Genomic DNA, 19705 nt, shown 5'->3' on the forward strand with positions numbered 1-19705 from the left:
AGTGCTTCTCTTCTACAGTGAATGTATGAAGTGTAAACTCAAACAACCATGTGTAACAACAGACCATACATGATGGGTAAGAGAATTCCTCTGCTGTTAATGGCCCACACTATTTCCCCCACAAAAACAATTCTGTGAGGTGAGTTGGGCTTGTGAGTGCATTGGCCCAAAGTCACCCAAAAGTTTTTCATTTTAATTTTTTTCCATTTTTTAAAATTTATTTCGTTTTTCTAAATTGTTAAGGAAAGGCATTTACAAAAGATAGCTTTGTCTTGAAAATGGAGAAAGATGAGATTTTTTTAAAAAAAGCCTTAATTTTGTTTGGTATAAAGTGGAGTAGAAATAATCTCTGATAGTCTTTCAAGATGCTGTTTTTCTACCTTAAAATAATTATAAATATTCCTAGAATCCCTACATACCCTGTTACTTGACCTTGCCTACTTTAAAGGTGACTTTTTTGTATGCTTTTGTCTTTTAACTGTTTTTAATTCTGAAGCCAGCCAGTCAGGCAGCCTAGAAATCTGATGAATAAATAAATAATTGGTGGTCTCATTATTAAAATATTAATAAAATATTAATCTCAACAGCAGACACTGAGTATTCCAAGGAATTTACAGTCTGATAGAGTAAATAAACGATGAGATTGAAAAACAGATGCATTATCCTTTCCTTTCTAAAAAAATGTAAATTTATTTATCATTTCAAGAATAATAAATAGGACAGTCCTGTCACATGATTTTGGCTTCCTACAAACATCAACATCCATACCACTTATAAAGACCAGAATAAGCTGGCATTCTATGAAACAAAAACATAAACAGATGCTAAACATGTGTTTTGGTTAAGATATTTTTCATTATACTTTGGAGCAATAGAAAACAAAACAAAAAGAATAAAAAGAAAAAGAAACCTATTTTGTTAATAAATAAATAAAAATAAAAAAGTTACTACTAAATGCAATGACTTCATATGCTCAAGTACTTTAAAAACAGGATAAAATTCAAAAGAGCCATCAATCCATACACCGAAATCAGCAGCAATTTGGGTGGGAGAAATATTTATTGCCCCCCTCCCACTATAGAAACTTATCAGCTATGGTCTACAAATTATGATCAGCTTTCTCTACGTGGAACTGAATGTGCCATAGGATTCAAACAATGCATCTATCTCAGAACTAAGATCTGATTTCATGAAAAAAAAATTATCTGATCTTTAATGGGACAGGATGTTACATGCCCTATTCTTGTCTCTGAGAGTAAACAAAATATGGATCTACTGATTGTTTTTTGTTGTTTCTTTGCATTGAATCAGCAAGCTTAACTTCCTGTAGTAACTAAAGTGCGCAATTGTGCTTCTATACTAGGCTCCTCCTTGGAATTGTCTTTTAATGGCTTAAGGAGAGTTACAAGTAAGCTGATCTTCTTTACATCCTGCTTGACCTTCACAAATCTACTTTGGAACTAAACTAGGTTCATAATAGGTCTTGTGTGAGCAAAGATTAGGCAATCCTAGCCTTTTCAGACTGACAAATACAGAGTATGGTGGCTTACCAAGAAGCCTCAATATATAACTCAAAGCTTTCTAGGTTAAGCTCCAGAATCTATGATACAGGTTTCTTAAATGCATGAATGTGAGAATGCAGATATAGTATACTAAGTATTAATTGATTCTTCTGCCATCATTTCCCTGGCTTAGTGGAAACACAGAATCATGAAATTGGAAGTGATCATTAAGCTATTGAGATCAATATCCTGTTCAGTAGAGAAATACTTACTGAAGCTCTTTTATATATATAAATGCTACAATCCTGGGAAGGTTATCAATGTAATTGCCACTTCATGTGATTCTGAAATTATGCTTTTGATGCTTTGTTTGCAATCTTGGCATGCTTCTCTCTCAACCTGTGGCCACTTCCAAAAACCTTTTTACATGTACAGTTAGTGAGCCAGATGTTCACCTCTTACATTTTCCATTTGATTTCTAGGGTAATTATTTAAAGGGGGGGAGGAGAATAGAAAGAAAATGATTGCTATATGTGCCTTTCTTGCACCTAGCTAACATTATGCACACATTTAAAAGTTGCTTTGCATAGTCATTTTGGAGACTTTCTCTATCCTCAGCCATTTAGGACAGGCCAAACTGATTAAGGGATGATGAAATTTATAGTCCTCTAGGGCATCAAAGGATTTCAAAAGAAATCAGTCCAGATTTAAAACTTCTGTGAAGTCTAATATAATTTTCCATCATGGAAAAATCAGTAGGCTTGGAACATGCTCTTTCACTTTGAAAATTATTACCATCAAGTCAATAAAAACATCTGACTAACATCCCTGATCAGGATTTGATGTAGGGGGTGGGGTGAGAGTTTTGTTTTTTGCATTTTAATGAAAAAACACTGGCTTTAACATTAGGGCTCTTTGCAACTAACAAGACACAGTAGTACAAAATTCAGGACAAACCCAACAGGGCCAAGTTGATTACTAGCTCCAGACGCTGCAGGCATTTTGTTCAATATTTGAAATTAATCTAAATACCAGATGTATAGTGCGGAGAGTGGAAAGACTTCATGGTTTTGTTTTAGGGGCTTAAGGAAAATAATTTGTTAAATATAGGGAAGAAAATTTATGGTCCAATCAGAAAAGGGAAAATCAAGTTTCAGGTTTAAATCTCAGTAATCAGTCCAGTTTAGAGAGAAGTTCTTTGTCAAACAGATCAATTGGGCTGTTTCTAGACACATTCAATTTCAACTCTCAGGAACTACTGGCTACAGTTTATGGGAGTTAGGTGAGTATAAGTAGTCACTGAATTATGACCATAATTAAGCCCAAAATTTCAGTTGCTAGGGAGACAGTTAAGAGGGTTTTGCCCCACTTTATGACCTTTCTTATCATAGTTGTTAAGTGAACCACTGCAATTGTTAACATGGTTAAGTGAATCTGGCTTCCCCATTGACTTTGCTTTTCAGAAAGGTCACAAAGGGGGTTTATATGACCTTAGGACACTGCCATTATTTTATCTGAATTTGAATGTATTATTGTTATTATTCTTATTTGCTTCAAGGCTCAGTTTGAATTCTACAGTATGAATTCTATTGGGAATTGAGCTGGAATTGTTTATTTTTAATGTAATTGGCCTTTTACCTTGGTTATTTAATTTCGTTATTAGTGGGTGGCAAATATGCTTAATAAATGAATCAATACAAGCAGTACTTCCAGCAATATCGTAATACCACACTTAGCATTTTGCAGTTGTTTTTTTTTAAATTGGTAACTCAAAATTCAGAGAAAACAAATCTAAACAGATACATCTATATTGTGCAAATGCCAGGTTGAATAAGTGCACCAGAAACCACACATTTTGAAGGGTTTACAGAGTTCTGTACGGCGACGTCTTGAAGTGGCCTAAACATACATGCATACAATTTTCCTGCCACACAGAACAATATGCTAAGCCAGAAAAGGGAAAAAAAAACACCCTGTTTTACTGTATTCAGCTGCTCCCATTTGGAGCAGCAAAACTTAACTAGAAAATTGTGTTGCGTCCAAACTCAAAATACGACTCGTACACAAGCTTGAGTGAATTAAAAGTAGGAAATAAATCCAACAAAAAGCGAGTGGCTTCATCCTCCAGTTTGTTAAAAAAAAAAAGAAAGCTGTAGATCCCAGATTCTAACGTACTACTAAAGTCTTTCTATTTTAATAAATATCTTTAGCATTTCAACCTATGCAAATATGCTTATTACTAATGAGTTCAAATTGTCAGCAGTCACTTCTGACTGGCCCCGCCCCCATCTATTCTCTGTCTCCCGAGCCCCAGCTGATCAGGAGGAAATGGGGATTTTGCAGTAACCTTCCCCTGGAGTGGGGAGGGAATAGGGATTTTGCAGTATCTTTCCCCTGACACGCCCACCAAGCCAAGTCCACCACTGGATATTAACATGAATACCTCTTGGCCACCTGATAAACAAAGCAAATGCAAGAACTCCTCAAACCATCCACCAGAATTTCAGCAAAAGTTCATTTGCCTTTGAAATAAATTTTAGAAGCAATTCTTTTTCATCAAAATAATGATCAAAAATCATTTTTGGTATGACACTGAATTGCAGCCTCTTCTTACCCTCTGTCCGTTCTATTTTTTTTCATATTACCCCCCTTCACATTACATTCATACACAACCTCTGTTCAGCTACCTAATGAAATTTCAATACTGTCCACAATGTAAATTGCCTTAAATGAAATCTTGTTTGTACTTGCTCATAAGTTAATTAAGTACATACTATACAGGTGGAAGGACTCAATGCTGCTCTACCTTTCATTGGTGGTGTTGGGACTGAAATTCTGTTGAGGTTCATCTGTTGAGGGTTAAAAATATTGAGCTACATAAACCACTTGTCTCCTTTGGTAGAGGCAGCTTCCTAAATTAATGTATGCACATTTTAATGATAGTGTCTGCTGACAAAACAAGATCCACATGGTAAAAATACACAAACTGCATATTGCAGAGGGCAAAAGCTCTCTTCCTCTTCCTTTTATCCCTTCCCAGATTTAAGGACCTTGCATGATTCACAAACATGAAAGACAACTGCTGGCATATGCATAAGAGATATATAAATATTTAGATGTATTAAGTACCTTATACAGCTGTAATAATTATATCTTAAGCCAGCTTTTGATTTCTGTGTTGTTTTTCTCTTGTAGTGTCCACCTTAAAGCCTTTTAGTCAAGTGTCAATGAGGAGAGGTGATGACTTTGAGAAGTACAAGCTGACACACCAGTGGTGGGTTGCTACCAGTTCTCCCCGGTTCTTGTGAACCGGTAGTGGAAATTTTGAGTAGTTCGGAGAACCGGTAAATACCACCTCTGCCTGCCCCCAATCTATTCGCTGCCTCCCAAGTCCCAGCTGATTGGCTAGAAGAAAAAAATCAGGGCTCACTTGACAAAGAAGAAAAAACAAAAAACAAAAACAAGACACTTAGCTTTAAATTGAGACCCAAGAAGCCTCCCAACTGATCGACTACAACCGATCCACTCCTTGTAAACCACTCGGTGGTGGTAGATTGGCAATTGAGGCCAAGATGCCTGAAAGCGGTTTCCGGTGCTTCCGGTGGTGGCAGAGTGGCAAAAAAACTGTTTAAACTCTTGCTGCGGTGCTTCAAAGGGCCGCCCTATAGCTGATCAGCGGTAAAAGGCAGTGTGGTGGTAGACCAGTGCACTCCAAAAACAAATGGGTAGACCGGTGCTCTCCAAAAGCAAATAGGTAGACTGGAATGCTCCAAAAACAAATGGGTAGACCGATATGCTCCAAAAACAAATGGGTAGACCGGTACGGCTCTGCAAGAAAAGCCTGGTAGACCAGTACCTCTGCTAAATCTTAAAAAATTGTTTGTTACCTGACCATCAAACCACGCCCACAAAATAAGCCACGCCCACAGAACCGGTAGTAAAAAAAATTATAATCCACCCCTGAGGCACACATAGGTTTTTCTGGAATTGTTCCTATTATTATTAACTTTGAATTGCTTTAAAAGCAAGTCCAGAGATGCTTAACAACATAGCCTCAAAGGAATCTCACGTTTGTTCAACTAACTGAAAGATTCAGGGTTCAGGGAGTCTTAATACCCACACATTTTTATGTCTTAGGTCTTCATTAAAGAGAGTCCACTTAAGCCTGATAACATTTATTGAAGACATTTAAAGGGGGGGGGGGACAGAAGAGAAACATTACATTGGAAAAGAGTTTGACTGCCTTTATGTATCACACCAAATTCTGAACCCGAGAACAAACCACACTGCTTTATCCACATAACATTTTAGAACAAATGAACCATGGTCATCAAATTCATTAAGTACAATTTCAAAAATTATATTTATGATGCCTGATTTCTGCCTAGCAAGTATAGGCGAATTCAGAGATCTTCACATTATCTTCAGAAACATGTATCTTCATGTTTTCAAAAACATGTAGATTCAAAATTTTGGCCAAAAAGTATCTTCAAAAACATGTGGATTCAAAATTTCAAATACAGAAATGAAAATATGCAACTGCATTTTTTTTTGCTTTTTTTTTCATTCCCTAGTCTGTGCGGTTGAGTTTCCTCATTCTCTGCAAATATAGCAAAATGAGTCACAGTCATTTTTTTTCTCTCTGCCTCTTTTTACTGAAACAGCTGTGATCAGAATCTATTTGCAGGAGTAACAACAGCAAAGATTTGTACCCACCTAACTAAAATTAGTTTGAAGTATCCATGTTTCCCATTTGAACATATATGACTGTTCCAAATTTAAAAAAAAAATAAAAAAATGGAATCTGTGTCCAAGATTACAGGCTTCCAAAATGATGTTTAACTCATTACAGGCTTTCAAAATCATGTTTAACACAAACTCCATTAAATTTGTGTCTCAATCCCATTCATAATGAGCAATTTGAGATACTCTGTCTTTCCTCTAGGAACTTAATAAGACATACATAAAGCTCCCTTCATCAATTTTTCCACATAACTATGAGAGGATTTGATTGGCCAAAATAATTAAAATGAACTTTCATGGCCAAGAATGGATTTAAACCTAAAGTTTCTTGGCTTTATCCCAACATCTTAACCATTCCACCACTCCAAACAAAACAAAACAAAAAATACCTCAGGCTTCAAAAATGGCAAATTCTGATATGTAAGAATATGGTTTAAAAACATCTTTATCTAATATGAGACTTCATTGGTGTGGGAGCTCAACTTCCATCACCTCAACCAACATTGTATTGATTGCTGCTAGTGTTACAGGAACTATATTCAACACATCTGAAGGGAAAATTGATGTACTTGCCGTAACCAAAGGAAACATTCCTAAACCTTAATCCGAAATATCAAACAAGATATTTCTAAGAATTTGAAATATGTGCAAAGGGAGCAGAGGAGTGAAAATATTCAATTAGGGAAAATGAACACATCAAAAGTTTAGAATTTAGGCTGTGTTCAGACTTAATGCTAAGCCATAACATGAATAATTATTTTTGGTTTAGCATGTGGTACAAACCAACTCATTACAGTTTAACATTACACCCAAACTGGGAAATCTCAGTAGAGGCCACAGTAGGATTGGAAATCTGCCATAGCAATGTGGCTCAGCACACAAGTATTGACATATATACACACTTAAGTAGATTTCGCCAATCCTTTCTTAGGATATCACAGGTGGCTGGTTTTGTTTTTTTAAAAATCCATTTTGGTCTGACATCTCAAATCATGTAACATTTAATAGAGTTCGAAGGGATCTTGGAAGTCTTCTAGTCCAATCCTCTGAACAAGCAAGGAGACCCTATACCATTCCAGACAAGTGGCAGTCTAGTCTCTTCTTAAAAACCTCCAGTGAGCACTCACAACTTCTGAAACCTAGTTGATTATTCTCACTTTAGGAAATTTCTCCTTAGTTCTAAGTTGCTTCTCTACTCGATTAGTTTCCATCCATCCATCTTTTCTTGTCTTGCCTTTTGGTGCTTTTGAAAACAGATTGACCCCTTCTTCTTTATGACACCTCCTCAAATATTGGAACACTGCTCTCATGTCACCTTAGTACTTTTTTTCAGTAAACTAATCCAATTCAAAGGACATTCAAATGTCTTTGTTTTGACAAGCAATTCGCCTTTTCCTCAAGCTTTTTGATGTAATATCCATACCTTGTTATAGCACCACACCCAAAATAATTATTTTATTACCTAATTCATTTACATATACATTTCTTCCTAAAACATATTAAATAAGTAAATATCCAAAGCACAATTGATAAAGCATAAAGTTGATAATCCAGCCATTCAACAAATGTCTCCTTAAAGAGGCTATTTTCATATTCTAAATACTACTACTCTATGCAAGCAGCATATTTTAAATAAGTACTTTCTGCCTGTCTTTGATTATTCAGTTGCAAAAAGTGATGCAACACATTAATTTGCATGCAGTTAATTCCAGTTGTTACTGAAGGCACTTAAGAAATCATTTATTTCCTTAACTTCTTTAAAATTCTCACATTCCTGCAATTCAATATAATGGGTCCTCTTTTAAATTCTGAGACATCAAGCAACACAGCAAATGTTTCCAATCAGTTTCATTAACACTCCCATTGTTAGATGTTACCCCTTTCAGGGTGCCGTTTATATTCAGAAATTGATGTGCACATATTCCCAAACACTGAGCTGTAGTAACAGGTGCTTTTAACAAAGCTGAAAAATCGGGCAGTGTTTTGACCCCGCATAACACCCGCTGAGTTCCCTCTGTTAATTAGAAGGCCTATATGACAAGGACTATTTTTTGACTATAAATGTTTCTGGAAAGATTCCTGACAGAGTAAAAGGGAAGGACAAATGAAATGCAGCTAAAGAGAAACTATTTCAGATATTCCTTTTTTAGTAACAATCTCTTTAAAGGTCTCAAGGTTTGATAGACACTGCCTGTCTAAAAGAAAGTAAAAGATAAGGCTGGTCTATAAAGAAGGTGTGCAAATTTTAGAGACTGATTCAAGTCATAAACCAATCCTCAATCCGTTTCAAATAGGTGTAAGTACATCTTTAACTGCTCTGCTATATATACACACATATATCTATACTGTCATCAGTAACTGTTTATAAGTAACTGAAACTAGACGCTGGGCAAAATATATACAGTGATTACCTTTTAGATACATTAATATATACATTTAAAGTGTTCTACCTTATATTTTGGGACAACAAATCTTTATGCCCTCATATTTATATGAATTACTATCCATAAGCATTAAAATGCTTCTAATCATACAGTCATATGCATATTTTTTTTCATACATAATCCCTTTTACCTGTTTTCAGGGGGATTATTCTCAGCAAAATAGGTATTGCTTCCCCCCCACTTACATTTATCCTAAGGAATACATGATTGATAGTGTTCTAAGAATAAATCAAACCTTATATACCACCTTACCATTTCTAATTTAAAACAACCCAGTCTAATGGCATTAGTTTTCTATGTATAGGCCATTCTCCTTAGAGAAGTCAGATACATATAATATAAAGATGGAACTAATATAATACATATAAGGGGGAAAAGTTAGCTCCTTTTTCACCAGAATTAAAATCAGGTGCACTGTTTCTTTCAGGGTCAAATAACCAGCATCTTTCCATATACAACAACTAAAAAACAGTATAAATATTCCTTACCTATTTACTTAAGAGTGAAATAATGAAAATCAAAATTGTAACAGAATAACAGTTGAAAGGGACTTTGAAGGTCTTCTACTGCAACCCCTGTGCTCAGGCAGGAAATCCTGGCCTATACCATTCCAGGCAACATGGTCGTTTTATCTCTTCTTAAAAACATCCAATGTTGGAGCGCCTACAACTTCTGGAGGCAAGCCGTTCCACTGATTAATTGTTCTAAACTGTCATTATGTCTCACAAAATGCACTGTTTACTGATAACTGAATCAGAATATAATTAATCTGTTCCTGTAGCATCAGGCAAAATTGCAGCCTGTTTTCTGTTCACCTGAAAGCAGCAGCAATTTTTCCCTAGTGACTATGACTTTTTATCACAGCATGTTTGCGTGTGCTGATGTGCTCCTACATACCTTCACAGCATGCATGTGTGTGTGTGTGTGTGTGTGTGTGTGTGTGTGTGTGTGCGTGCAAGACTTGGCATATTCGGGTCTTTTCCCGTGTAAGATTGAGAGTATCTTGGCGACGTTTCAATGGGGTCCCACTCGTCATCTTCAGGCTGGTGTCTTGGCTTTGCACGAAGCCGAAGACACCAGCCTGAAGATGACGAGTGGGACGGACACACACACACACACACACACACACACACACACACACATGCATGCTGTGAAGGTATGTAGGAGCACATCAGCACACGCAAACATCAGACTTGCATACCTATATCCGTGAAAATCTACGAAAACACACACACACACACACACACACACACATATATATACACACACATGTGTATATACACACACACACATATATATATATACACATACACATGTGTGTGTGTGTGTGTGTGTGTTTGTGTATTTCTCTTTAGCCAGGTTCTTTCTATGTAAACCAAGATTTTTATGCAGCCCTAGTTCAGTGAAATCACAATCCACTAGTTTCTGGGCTTTTTTCAGGCAGCCAGCAAGCACTCTGCTGCCCATGGGGAGACTAAGGAGACTAAGATAGATCACTGAACTAGGGCTGCATAAAAATCTTGGTTTACGTAGGAAGAACCTGGCTAAAGAGAAATACACATAAAGGCCTACGAAAAGAATATATATATACATATATATATATATATATATATATATATATATATATATATATATATATATATATATATATATATATATATATACACACACACACACACACACACACACACACACACACACACACACACACATATACATATATACATAAAAAATTTTCACCTACAATTTATTTAAAAATGCAAACTGCATCCCATGAAGCTCACAAGATATTTTATTCAATTTTTAATTAGACCTTTTTGTTTAACAAAAAGCAAGAACACTGGAGTACAGCCATAGCTTCTTTAAAAAAAGTCTAAAAGGCTGGATAAGAAGCACTTGTGGAAATAAAGTTGATGCTAGAAGTGTGTGTGTGTGTGTGTGTGTGTGTGTGTGTGTGTGTGTGTGTGTGTGTGCCAGATGACTAAGAAAGATGACCATGGAGCTAATGGAATGGTGCGTGCTCACACCTAAACTAAGGGGTCTTTGGTTTAATTTTCACCTTGCAGAGTAGATTTAGGCAAATCCTACTTTCTCAACCTGAGTTCTTATTCCTCCATCTGTAGTGCTTGCAACTGTGTGTTTATATTCTTTAAGAACTGAGGGAAAACATTATGTAAAGGCTACATCTAATTAGTGAGGCAACTTTATTTGAAATCAAGCTTAGCAAAAAGTATGTGCTTGCCCAGAAAGAGATCGCAAAACAGTAAACAACATTGTTTTTATAAGCCTGGGCTAGAACAGCCGCCAAATCTTTTCTTCCCCCACTCAGAAGAACATTTTTGCATATCAATAGACTCATCCTGTATTAACAGACCTTTAAAAGATAAATCCAAATTTAAGGAAAGAAGGACAGAACTGTTGACACTATAATGCACTGGGAGATATTTTATGCTCCCAAAATATCCTGGAATCAATATGCATGTACTGACATTCTTGGAAAACAGACACCATTAAAATATTTATGAACATTGACTATTTTTATTCACATTTCCATTCGGATCTGAAGATATTCTGAACAGTCTGAGGCATACAAAATTTTGGGTTTCATTAATTATGGTTCAGATTAATTATGGATCAAATAAGCCACAATTAAGAAATATTTTCAACTCCTTCTATCTTTCTACTTACAAGGTAATAAGACCAGTTTTTATCCCCTTTGGCTAATTCTGCAGAGGGAGATATTAATTTAGGGAGAGAAACTATTCTACTTTTAAGATTTAAGCACAATTAAAAGAAGCAAATTAATGCAAACCTAAAGACTGTGTCCTAATAGATACCAATAGTAATCTGCTTTATTGTTGATGTTTTTAGTATGTTCTAAAGAAAGCCAATGTTTATTCAATAAAACATATTTATACAAAACCCAGTTTAAAGCTATCTGTAAATCCACAGCTATGTGTACCTTTCAATATACATATAATAATTCCATCAAAATTTGAAAAACTAGATTAAAATATATTTCTGCTAATAATTTCTTCCTAATAATTGTTATTTTTTTTTATTTTTATTTTTTATTTATCAAGACAGAAACGTTCTCTTAGTAAATTGCAGGTGAAATTCCAATGCTACCCAATTTCATAAGTCCTTTTGGTAAAATACCCAGATAATTCTGAGTTAGTTTAGTATGGTTATTCCTTTCAGACTAGCTCTTGAAATTGGCAATTTTTTGTTATACTGTTTTTAAAACTCCACATAATCTAGTCAGAATCTGAAAATTAAACTTTATCTGAAACTGAAGCTGCTTAGTGTTTTAATTTGCAAAATTCTAAGGTGCTGACAATAATAAAGAATTGCTATTAGTAAGTTCCAGAACAGTAGCATAGCAGAATTTATTAGGAATGGTGGCGCTTTGCCGAGGAAAACTACCGTAATAATTCTAACAATAGACCTTTACTTCAACCCTGAAGGGGAAAAAAAAAGTCTTATTAGCTGCTATTCACAACTAACATTTCTAAAGTCTTAAATTCTTTTTCCACATTTCGTATGAATGAACCAAATTGATACATGCCTAATTTGAATTCTATGATATGAATATTCTGTATATTTCAGGCAGGCTCCAAAAATAGGGCATTAAAGATATTCTGCATTCTTATATTTGAGGCAAAGTCCAAAAATAGAGCTTTAAAGAGTTTCAGCATATATTCAGTACTCAAGCTCCCCTTAACGAAAGCTTTTTTCGTTTCAACCATTTGAAAATCATTCTTAGATATTCCCAAATTGGATTTGTCTTGAAGTATTTTAGTAATGCTTAAGAGCTTTCCCTTCAGAGCAAAACAAATTTGGGTGGCCATGAGGGGGAAATCAAATACATATAACGTCCATAGTTTATTTTACATACACACTGAAAAACCACATAGAAAATTACCTAATATCCATTCAGCTGCTGGTGAAAGAAAACTAAATAAATAAAACAATACATCCAAAATTGGATGTTGTACTTCCTGTACTCAATGGATCCACATATTTTTGTAAGCAATCTATTCAACTTTGATTCATATCATCAAGCTCCAATCTTTCGTTTTGGTGATATTTTCTGTCAATAGATATATTTATTGCAAAGATGATTTCATTTGTCTGTTAACTTTTATGGAAGTTCTTCAAAGCAATCAATGAATGCAGGTGCTATCAGGAAAAACATGTGTTAAACCCATAATATTTTAATTTTCTAGCAAGATTTTTTTTTTCTATTTTGTGGATAGAAAAGAGCATCTCCTTGTATATTGAACAAAAAATCCTGAAAGGGGGTTAAAAAAACAAGTTAAGAACAGAACTAGTATGATCATTTAATTCTTTGATTTTCCAGAGGTGGAAGAGACTTAGGCAGGAAATGGCCAGAGTTTTAAAAGACCTCAAAAGAAAATTCTAATTTGCAAAGCAAAGAAAGATTATAAGTGTTAAACTCTTAGGTTGTGAGAATTCCTGCTATGGAGGCCAATGGTCTTTTGAAAATCTTATTTACGTAGACATTAGTTTTTATAATATACACTATAGAAGTTGCCTATTATGAACACACATAAACATATATAAACACAAACAACCATTTTCTTTTCTTTTAGTCTTGTTCTTTTAAAAATAACATGCAGTTTTAATAGTGAAAATGCAGCATTAAAGGAGAGTATATACATTTTCAAAAAAAAAAAGTTTATATTTGAAATATGCTTGGATAATGCATTATTTAATGCACTATATGACCGGACTCAACAAGCAAACGGGAAAAAAACCCTAGAAGAAATAACAAAAGCTTGCAACAAATGGAATCTATAACTTTGATGCACAAGCTGCCTAAACACATTCATACTGCATCTTATTTCTCCTTGAATTAAGATAATTTCTTTTGGTGTGTGTACTTGCTGCTCATTCTACTGTGGCGTTTCTCTAAGTTATTTTGAGAATGTGGACTTCACATTTTTAGCAATGACCATGATAGCTAGGGAATTCTGGGAGTTGAAATCCACATAACTTGAAGATTCCAGCTTGGGGGGAAAAATGAGCTAAAGCACGGGTGTCAAACTCTCAGCGTCACATTGCCATCACGTGATGTTTCATGATGTTTTTCTCTTCGCGGAGCTGGGGTGGGCGTGGCCTGTAGGTGACACATCCGGCTCATGGGCCGCCAGTTTGACACCCCTGAGCTAGAGGATACTATGTCCTACTTATCATTTTCACTCCTCTGAATAAAAATTGACTGGTTCTTGATAACTAAGGTATCCATGAAGTTTTATTGGCAACAGTCAAGCATTTTCATCCTTACTTTCTTCTGTCTTTTGTTTTTCATTTTCCACTTTCTACCCTGCATTACAGCTTTGATAGCCCCATTCAAATATTGAATGACTCAGCCTTCCATCCTTCTGAGGTGGATAAAATGAGGACCCAGATTGTTGGGGGCAATATGCTGACTCTGTAAACCACTTAGAGAGGGCTGTAAAGCACTATGAAGCGGTATATAAGTCTAAGTACTATTGCTATTGCTATTTACTTAGTGATATTGTATGTTTGCTTCAAGTCGGTTTTAAATCCTGACAACTGCCTAGACAAGTCAGTGCAGTTCTCTTGGCAACGTTTGCTGAAGTGGTTTGCCCTTGCCTTCTTTTTGGACTGAGAGTGAGGGAATGGCCCAAAGTTAACTAGCTGACTTGGTGACTAAGGCAGCACTAGAACTTCTGGTCTCCCAGTTTTTAGATTGGTGCCTTAATCACTACAACAAATTAGTTGTCTACTTAGCAATACAACTGTGCTTGGAAAAAATACCACCAATTGAGGTTATCCTACAGGTGTTGCAATATATATTCTGCACCCATTAATCTGAAATTAATAGTTATTTCATAAGACCATTTTCTATGCAACAATGGGCATGTTGTTAAGGAGACAGCGAAATGAATAAGAGTCCACAGCTGATTACACCTAAAGAAAAAAAGCACCTGTAAAAGAATATTTTCCCCCCTAAGGCTACAATAAAAAAAAAACAGCAATAAAATAAAATATCAAAACTTTGCCTCCTTAGCTTTCTCAATTTTCAACACAACCAGACAAGCATCAAATGTTATATTTAATCACACTGTGCTTTGTTTCTTTAATTCCAGTCTTAGTTTTTATTATTATGTTTCAACTTTCATAGTTTCAGCTATTTGATCCAATGATGGCTTGTTTAACTATACTGTTAAAATGTAGAAGGCAAAGAGATGCTTTTCTGTACAAATGTTCAGCCTTCTGGATTTTTTTTTTATTTCAAATGTAACCTCGTCTTGCAAAATCATCAGGAATACCTGACTTAGCACAACCAAATTTAAAGACAAACAAAAATCACAACCACAACTAGTATGAGCAACTTTACAGGCCTGTGATGAAATTATTACCTTAAGTATGTGGGGTATTTTGAAAAGCAAACATCAGAAATGTACATTTAACAAGGACAGAAGAAAGGAAGGAGGGAGGGAGGGAGGGAGGGAGGGAGGGAGGGAGGGAGGGAGGGAAGGAAGGAAGGAAGGAAGGAAGGAAGGAAGGAAGGAAGGAAGGAAGGAAGGAAGGAAGGAAGGAATTTCCCTGAAGAATATAAACAAAAACAGAATTTCCTACCCGTAAAAGGGATTGAGTCTCATCCTTTGACTTGTTATCAGCAGATCCAGGATAGGGCTGAGAAAGTGGTCCAGATTTTTCTCCACTTCCTTGGGGCATGCCCTGCAGGAATCCCTTGGTCTCAACAGGCAAGCTATAAACAGGCCTTGCGAGATGAGCAGCTTCTACATTTGGACTATCCCTCAAAGCTTTTGGCTGCTCTTGAACAACAGACACCGTGGTCAGAAGGCCCAAGCTTGTTTGGGTATAGGATGGGCTTCCTCTCAAAATGTCCACTCCTCTCCAAGTTGTACCACGAAGATCTTCACTAGACCCATCAGGCCAACCTTTCTCCTTCGATCCTTCTTTTTCCTCTATCTTCTCCTTCTTCACTACAGTCTCCAAGATGGGCTCCCCCATTTTTGGATCTGAACTGATTAGGTTATAAACCTTCAGATCAATTTTGGATTCTTCCTTGAGAGCAGCCGCCATCCCATGGCTATCTTCCCCATTGGCTGTGGTGATGTCCATTTCTTGACAGTGCACAGTGTTGAAGTGTTCCAGTAAGGATTGTGTATCAAGCGCTGTAAAACTGCACTGACGGCATTTATAACAATTATGGACTCTCCTGATAAGAGGAAAAAACAGAGGAGAAAATATTAGAATAAGTTAATCTATGGTGACCAAAATGAAGAGAAGTGAATTATTTCCACATCTGGTAGCTAGCAGGCCTTTCAGAATTGAGTGAAGATAAAACTTGTCTAAGTCAATCTTGAGTACATGAACACATCGTTATTTGAAATCTTCCTTGTTGTTATTAAGATAATTGTTTTTCATTGCTTTCTTTCAGTATCTCTCTCTCTCTCTCTCTCTCTCTCTCTCTATCTATCTATCTATCTATCTATCTCTTTAATTTCTCAATCCAGCACAGAAACCATTTCCTAATGGTTTCCTTTCCAGTTACTACCGTGTTTCCCTGAAAATAAGACCAGGTCTAATATTAATTTTTGCTCCAAAAGATGTATTAGGGCTTATTTTCTGGTTGGGTCTTATTTGGGGGAAAATATGGTACTAAAAGCATCCATCTGGCTGACAATCTTAACTGGGGCTTATTTTGGAGGTAGGGCTTATATTATGAGCATCCTGAAAATCATGCTAGGACTTATTTTCCAGTTGGGTCCTATTTTCAGGGAAACAGGGTAACAGGCCAATCCACTTCACAGGATTGTGTGGGAAAAATAGGAGGAGTAAGGCTTGTTGGATATATTTGCTACTTTGAGTTACTTGTCAAATAATTTAATTTACACCGTGATACCCATTTTTCATCCATTCAGTATACATGTAGTCCTCAACTAGCAAAGGTCCATTTAGTGACCGTTCAAAGTTACAATGAAACTGAAAAAAAGTGACTTATGACCATTTTTCACACATTCAGCCATTGTAGCATCCCCATAGTCATGTGATCAAAATTCAGATGCTTGGCAACTGGCTTGTATTTATGACAGTTGAAATGTGCCAGAGTCACATGATCCCCTTTTGCAACTTTCTTACAAGCAAAGTCAATGGGGAAGCCAGATTCACTTAGCAACCATGTGACTAACTTAACACAACTGCAGTGATTCGCTTAACTGTAGCAAGAAAAGTTGTAAAATGGGGCAAAACTCACTTCAACTGTTTCAATTAGCAATAGAAATTTTGGGGTCCATGTGGTTGGACCTGAACTTAATGAACTTCCTATCTGCCTTTCATTGTTTTTCTTTCCTGTGCTTTGCCTTTCTCCTTCCTTCTTATTTTATCCCATTTAAACCTAGGAACACATGGATATTTCTAGAAAAATATCAGTAATAGTTATGGGTCTATTGACAGAGAATCAATGTCCTCAAGAAATGTATTAAATCATTTAAATCTACACTTATAAGTCAATGAATGTGCTTGGTAATAAACTTTTAATAAGTGAATCTCAAAAATGTGTGTTCAATAATTAGTTCAATGTCTTTTTGGATTTCTTCGGATTAACTATTTCTTATATGTTTTTGTTTTACCCTATACATTTTAATGAGAAAAAACAAGTAAGCTGCATTTATTCATTTATTCCATAGGACTAGGATACAATAAGTAGATTAGGAAAAAAGAGAAACTTTTATACACCTTGCATTTCTGAGACTTTGAATGTATAGGAATTGTATTTCTGTTCATTTACAGCAGGGGTGTCAAAATGGCGGCCTACGGGCCAGATGCATCACACTCAAGCCACGCCCACTCCAGCTCCATGAAGGGGAAAAGCATCACGAAACGTTACGTGACGGCAACGTGATGCGGTGAGTTTGACAGCCATGATCTACAGTATACAATTGTTTGGTGTTCTTATACAACCACAAGAACACCATTATAGTTCTTTTCATCTAAAGAATAGGTTGCCAAAATCTGTTAAAAGTGTTGAAAACTACCGTAGGAAAATATTTTCCCCTTATTCCTCCCTACTGAGAAGAATGAGACATATAAGTTTATGAGACGTAAAAGATCAGCAGGGAAAAAAAAAACTAAGAAATAAATGGAGAACTCATGAAAATTACATGCAACACTATTAATAGTAATCTGGCTTCTCAAATAGGATATTTCCAGTGTTAATATCAATTATAATGAGGACTCGGTTTGTGGGGGCAATAAGCTGATTTTGTATAAAAAAGAACACCGCTGGGGGGGGCGAAAGCCCTACTAAGCAGGTATATACAAAAGTATGAGGGCTATTGCTTAACGCATTGTAAGCCGCCCTGAGTCTCTGGAAAAGGGCGGCATATAAATCAAATAAATAAATAAATAAATAAATAAATAAATAAACAAACAAACAAATAAATAAATAAATAAATAAATAAATAAATAAATAAATAATATTTATGAAATTTTGCTTCCTCTACCACATTGCAGAGCTTTAATCTGGTGTTCTTGTTTTAAAGGTAAATGAATATATTATTTTTCTTGAATAATAAGAATATGAAAAATGTCAGTGCCAATTTATAAAAACAGCTAATCTCTCTGGGGGGTTTTCCTCCTGACATCTGAACACAAAAGGGGGGATTACATTTATTAGAACCAAACAGAAGAACAAATAAGAAATTACATCATTTAAAATTACCTATTTTTCATATCATTTTGTAAAATCTGCTTTTAAAAATCACATTTCCTTTAGAGATTTTGAATAAAAAGTGAACTTCTGTGAGGAAGGCAAGGTTTCATTCACTTTGTTAAAAATAGCACTGGGATACATTTTAAAATTGACAAGTTGAGAGAGGTTAATCAGAAGAGTAGAATAGTATTCTATTCTACTGATTAACCTTAAAAGTATTCTGTTATTGGCCAAGTGTGATTGGACACACAAGAAATTTGTCTCCAATGCATCAGCTCTCTTTGTACATACAGACAACAAAATAATATAATCATAACTAAGAGAAGCTAGTATAAAAAAGATGAGAAAGATAATAGTAATACAGCCATACTACATGGCTAAATATACCTAGTTCTACTGTGACTATGTACTTGTACTGTGGCAATTATGTGTTCAGCTTAATGCTGGCATGAGGGGGAAAACTGTGTCTAGTTGTTTTGGCATGCAATGCCCTATAGTGGCATCCTGAGGGGAGGAATTGAAACAATTTATGATATGAGGGGTCTATAGATATTTTTTCAGCCTCTTTCTGATCTGTGCAGAATATAGGTCTACAGTAAACAGTAGGAACTACGAATAGGAGAATACAGCTACTATAAAGTAGACCAAGTCACGACATTCCTCCATCTCCTTAGTTAGATTGGCAAACTTTGCTCACTTAGCTCTCTTCAGGCTACATTAGAATTGCAACTCTCATAATTTCTAGTCAATATGAGATAAGATATCCAACTGGCAATTCTGGGATTTGCAGTTCTAATGCATGTAGAAGGCCCCAAGTTGGGGAAAGGGCTTCTGTAGAATCTTTCATATCTTGGTCTTCTACTTGAATCCAATTTATTCCTTTTGTCTACCTTTTTCCAAACATTCCAATAATTAGTGCCTGGTCTTGAGAAAACACTGCCAATCTTCTCATGCTACTTTAGTTAATATTATATTTTTCTTGGCAGGAGAGGTTTTTTTTTTTTTTTCATGTTTCTTTTCTATTAATTTTTTTTCTGAGTTTTTTTCCCTCCAAGCAACCTTATTTCTGTGTGGATGGATGCATGTGCCCCACACCCATCCCTATTGCCAGTTGCTGTCCATCCAATTATTAATGGGACTTTTGAGAAAGTGTCTCTAAACACCATACAGTTAATACTAGTGAAGGTAGCTCACACCTGTACAAGCATAAGATTCTTTTTACAAGTACTATATTCAGTTTTTTAATTCATGTAGGGCCCTTTATTGAATGACAGTGATGC

General features: G+C 35.7%; 1 protein-coding gene across 23 annotated transcripts in view; it reads right to left on the reverse strand.

The window, feature by feature from the left end:
* TRPS1 (transcriptional repressor GATA binding 1) overlaps window positions 1-19705 on the reverse strand; it is a 268713-nt gene that overhangs the window by 142549 nt on the left and 106459 nt on the right. For all 23 annotated transcript variants that reach the window (XM_034422205.3, XM_087890868.1, XM_087890867.1 and 20 more), the window contains one exon: window positions 15323-15929. In XM_034422205.3, the coding sequence (XP_034278096.1) occupies window positions 15323-15929 (607 nt within the window). The remainder of the gene's footprint in view (window positions 1-15322; window positions 15930-19705) is intronic.

This window comes from Pantherophis guttatus, chromosome 3, assembly GCF_059756535.1.
Source record: "Pantherophis guttatus breed Tessera chromosome 3, ASM5975653v1, whole genome shotgun sequence".
Taxonomy (NCBI): domain Eukaryota; kingdom Metazoa; phylum Chordata; class Lepidosauria; order Squamata; family Colubridae; genus Pantherophis; species Pantherophis guttatus.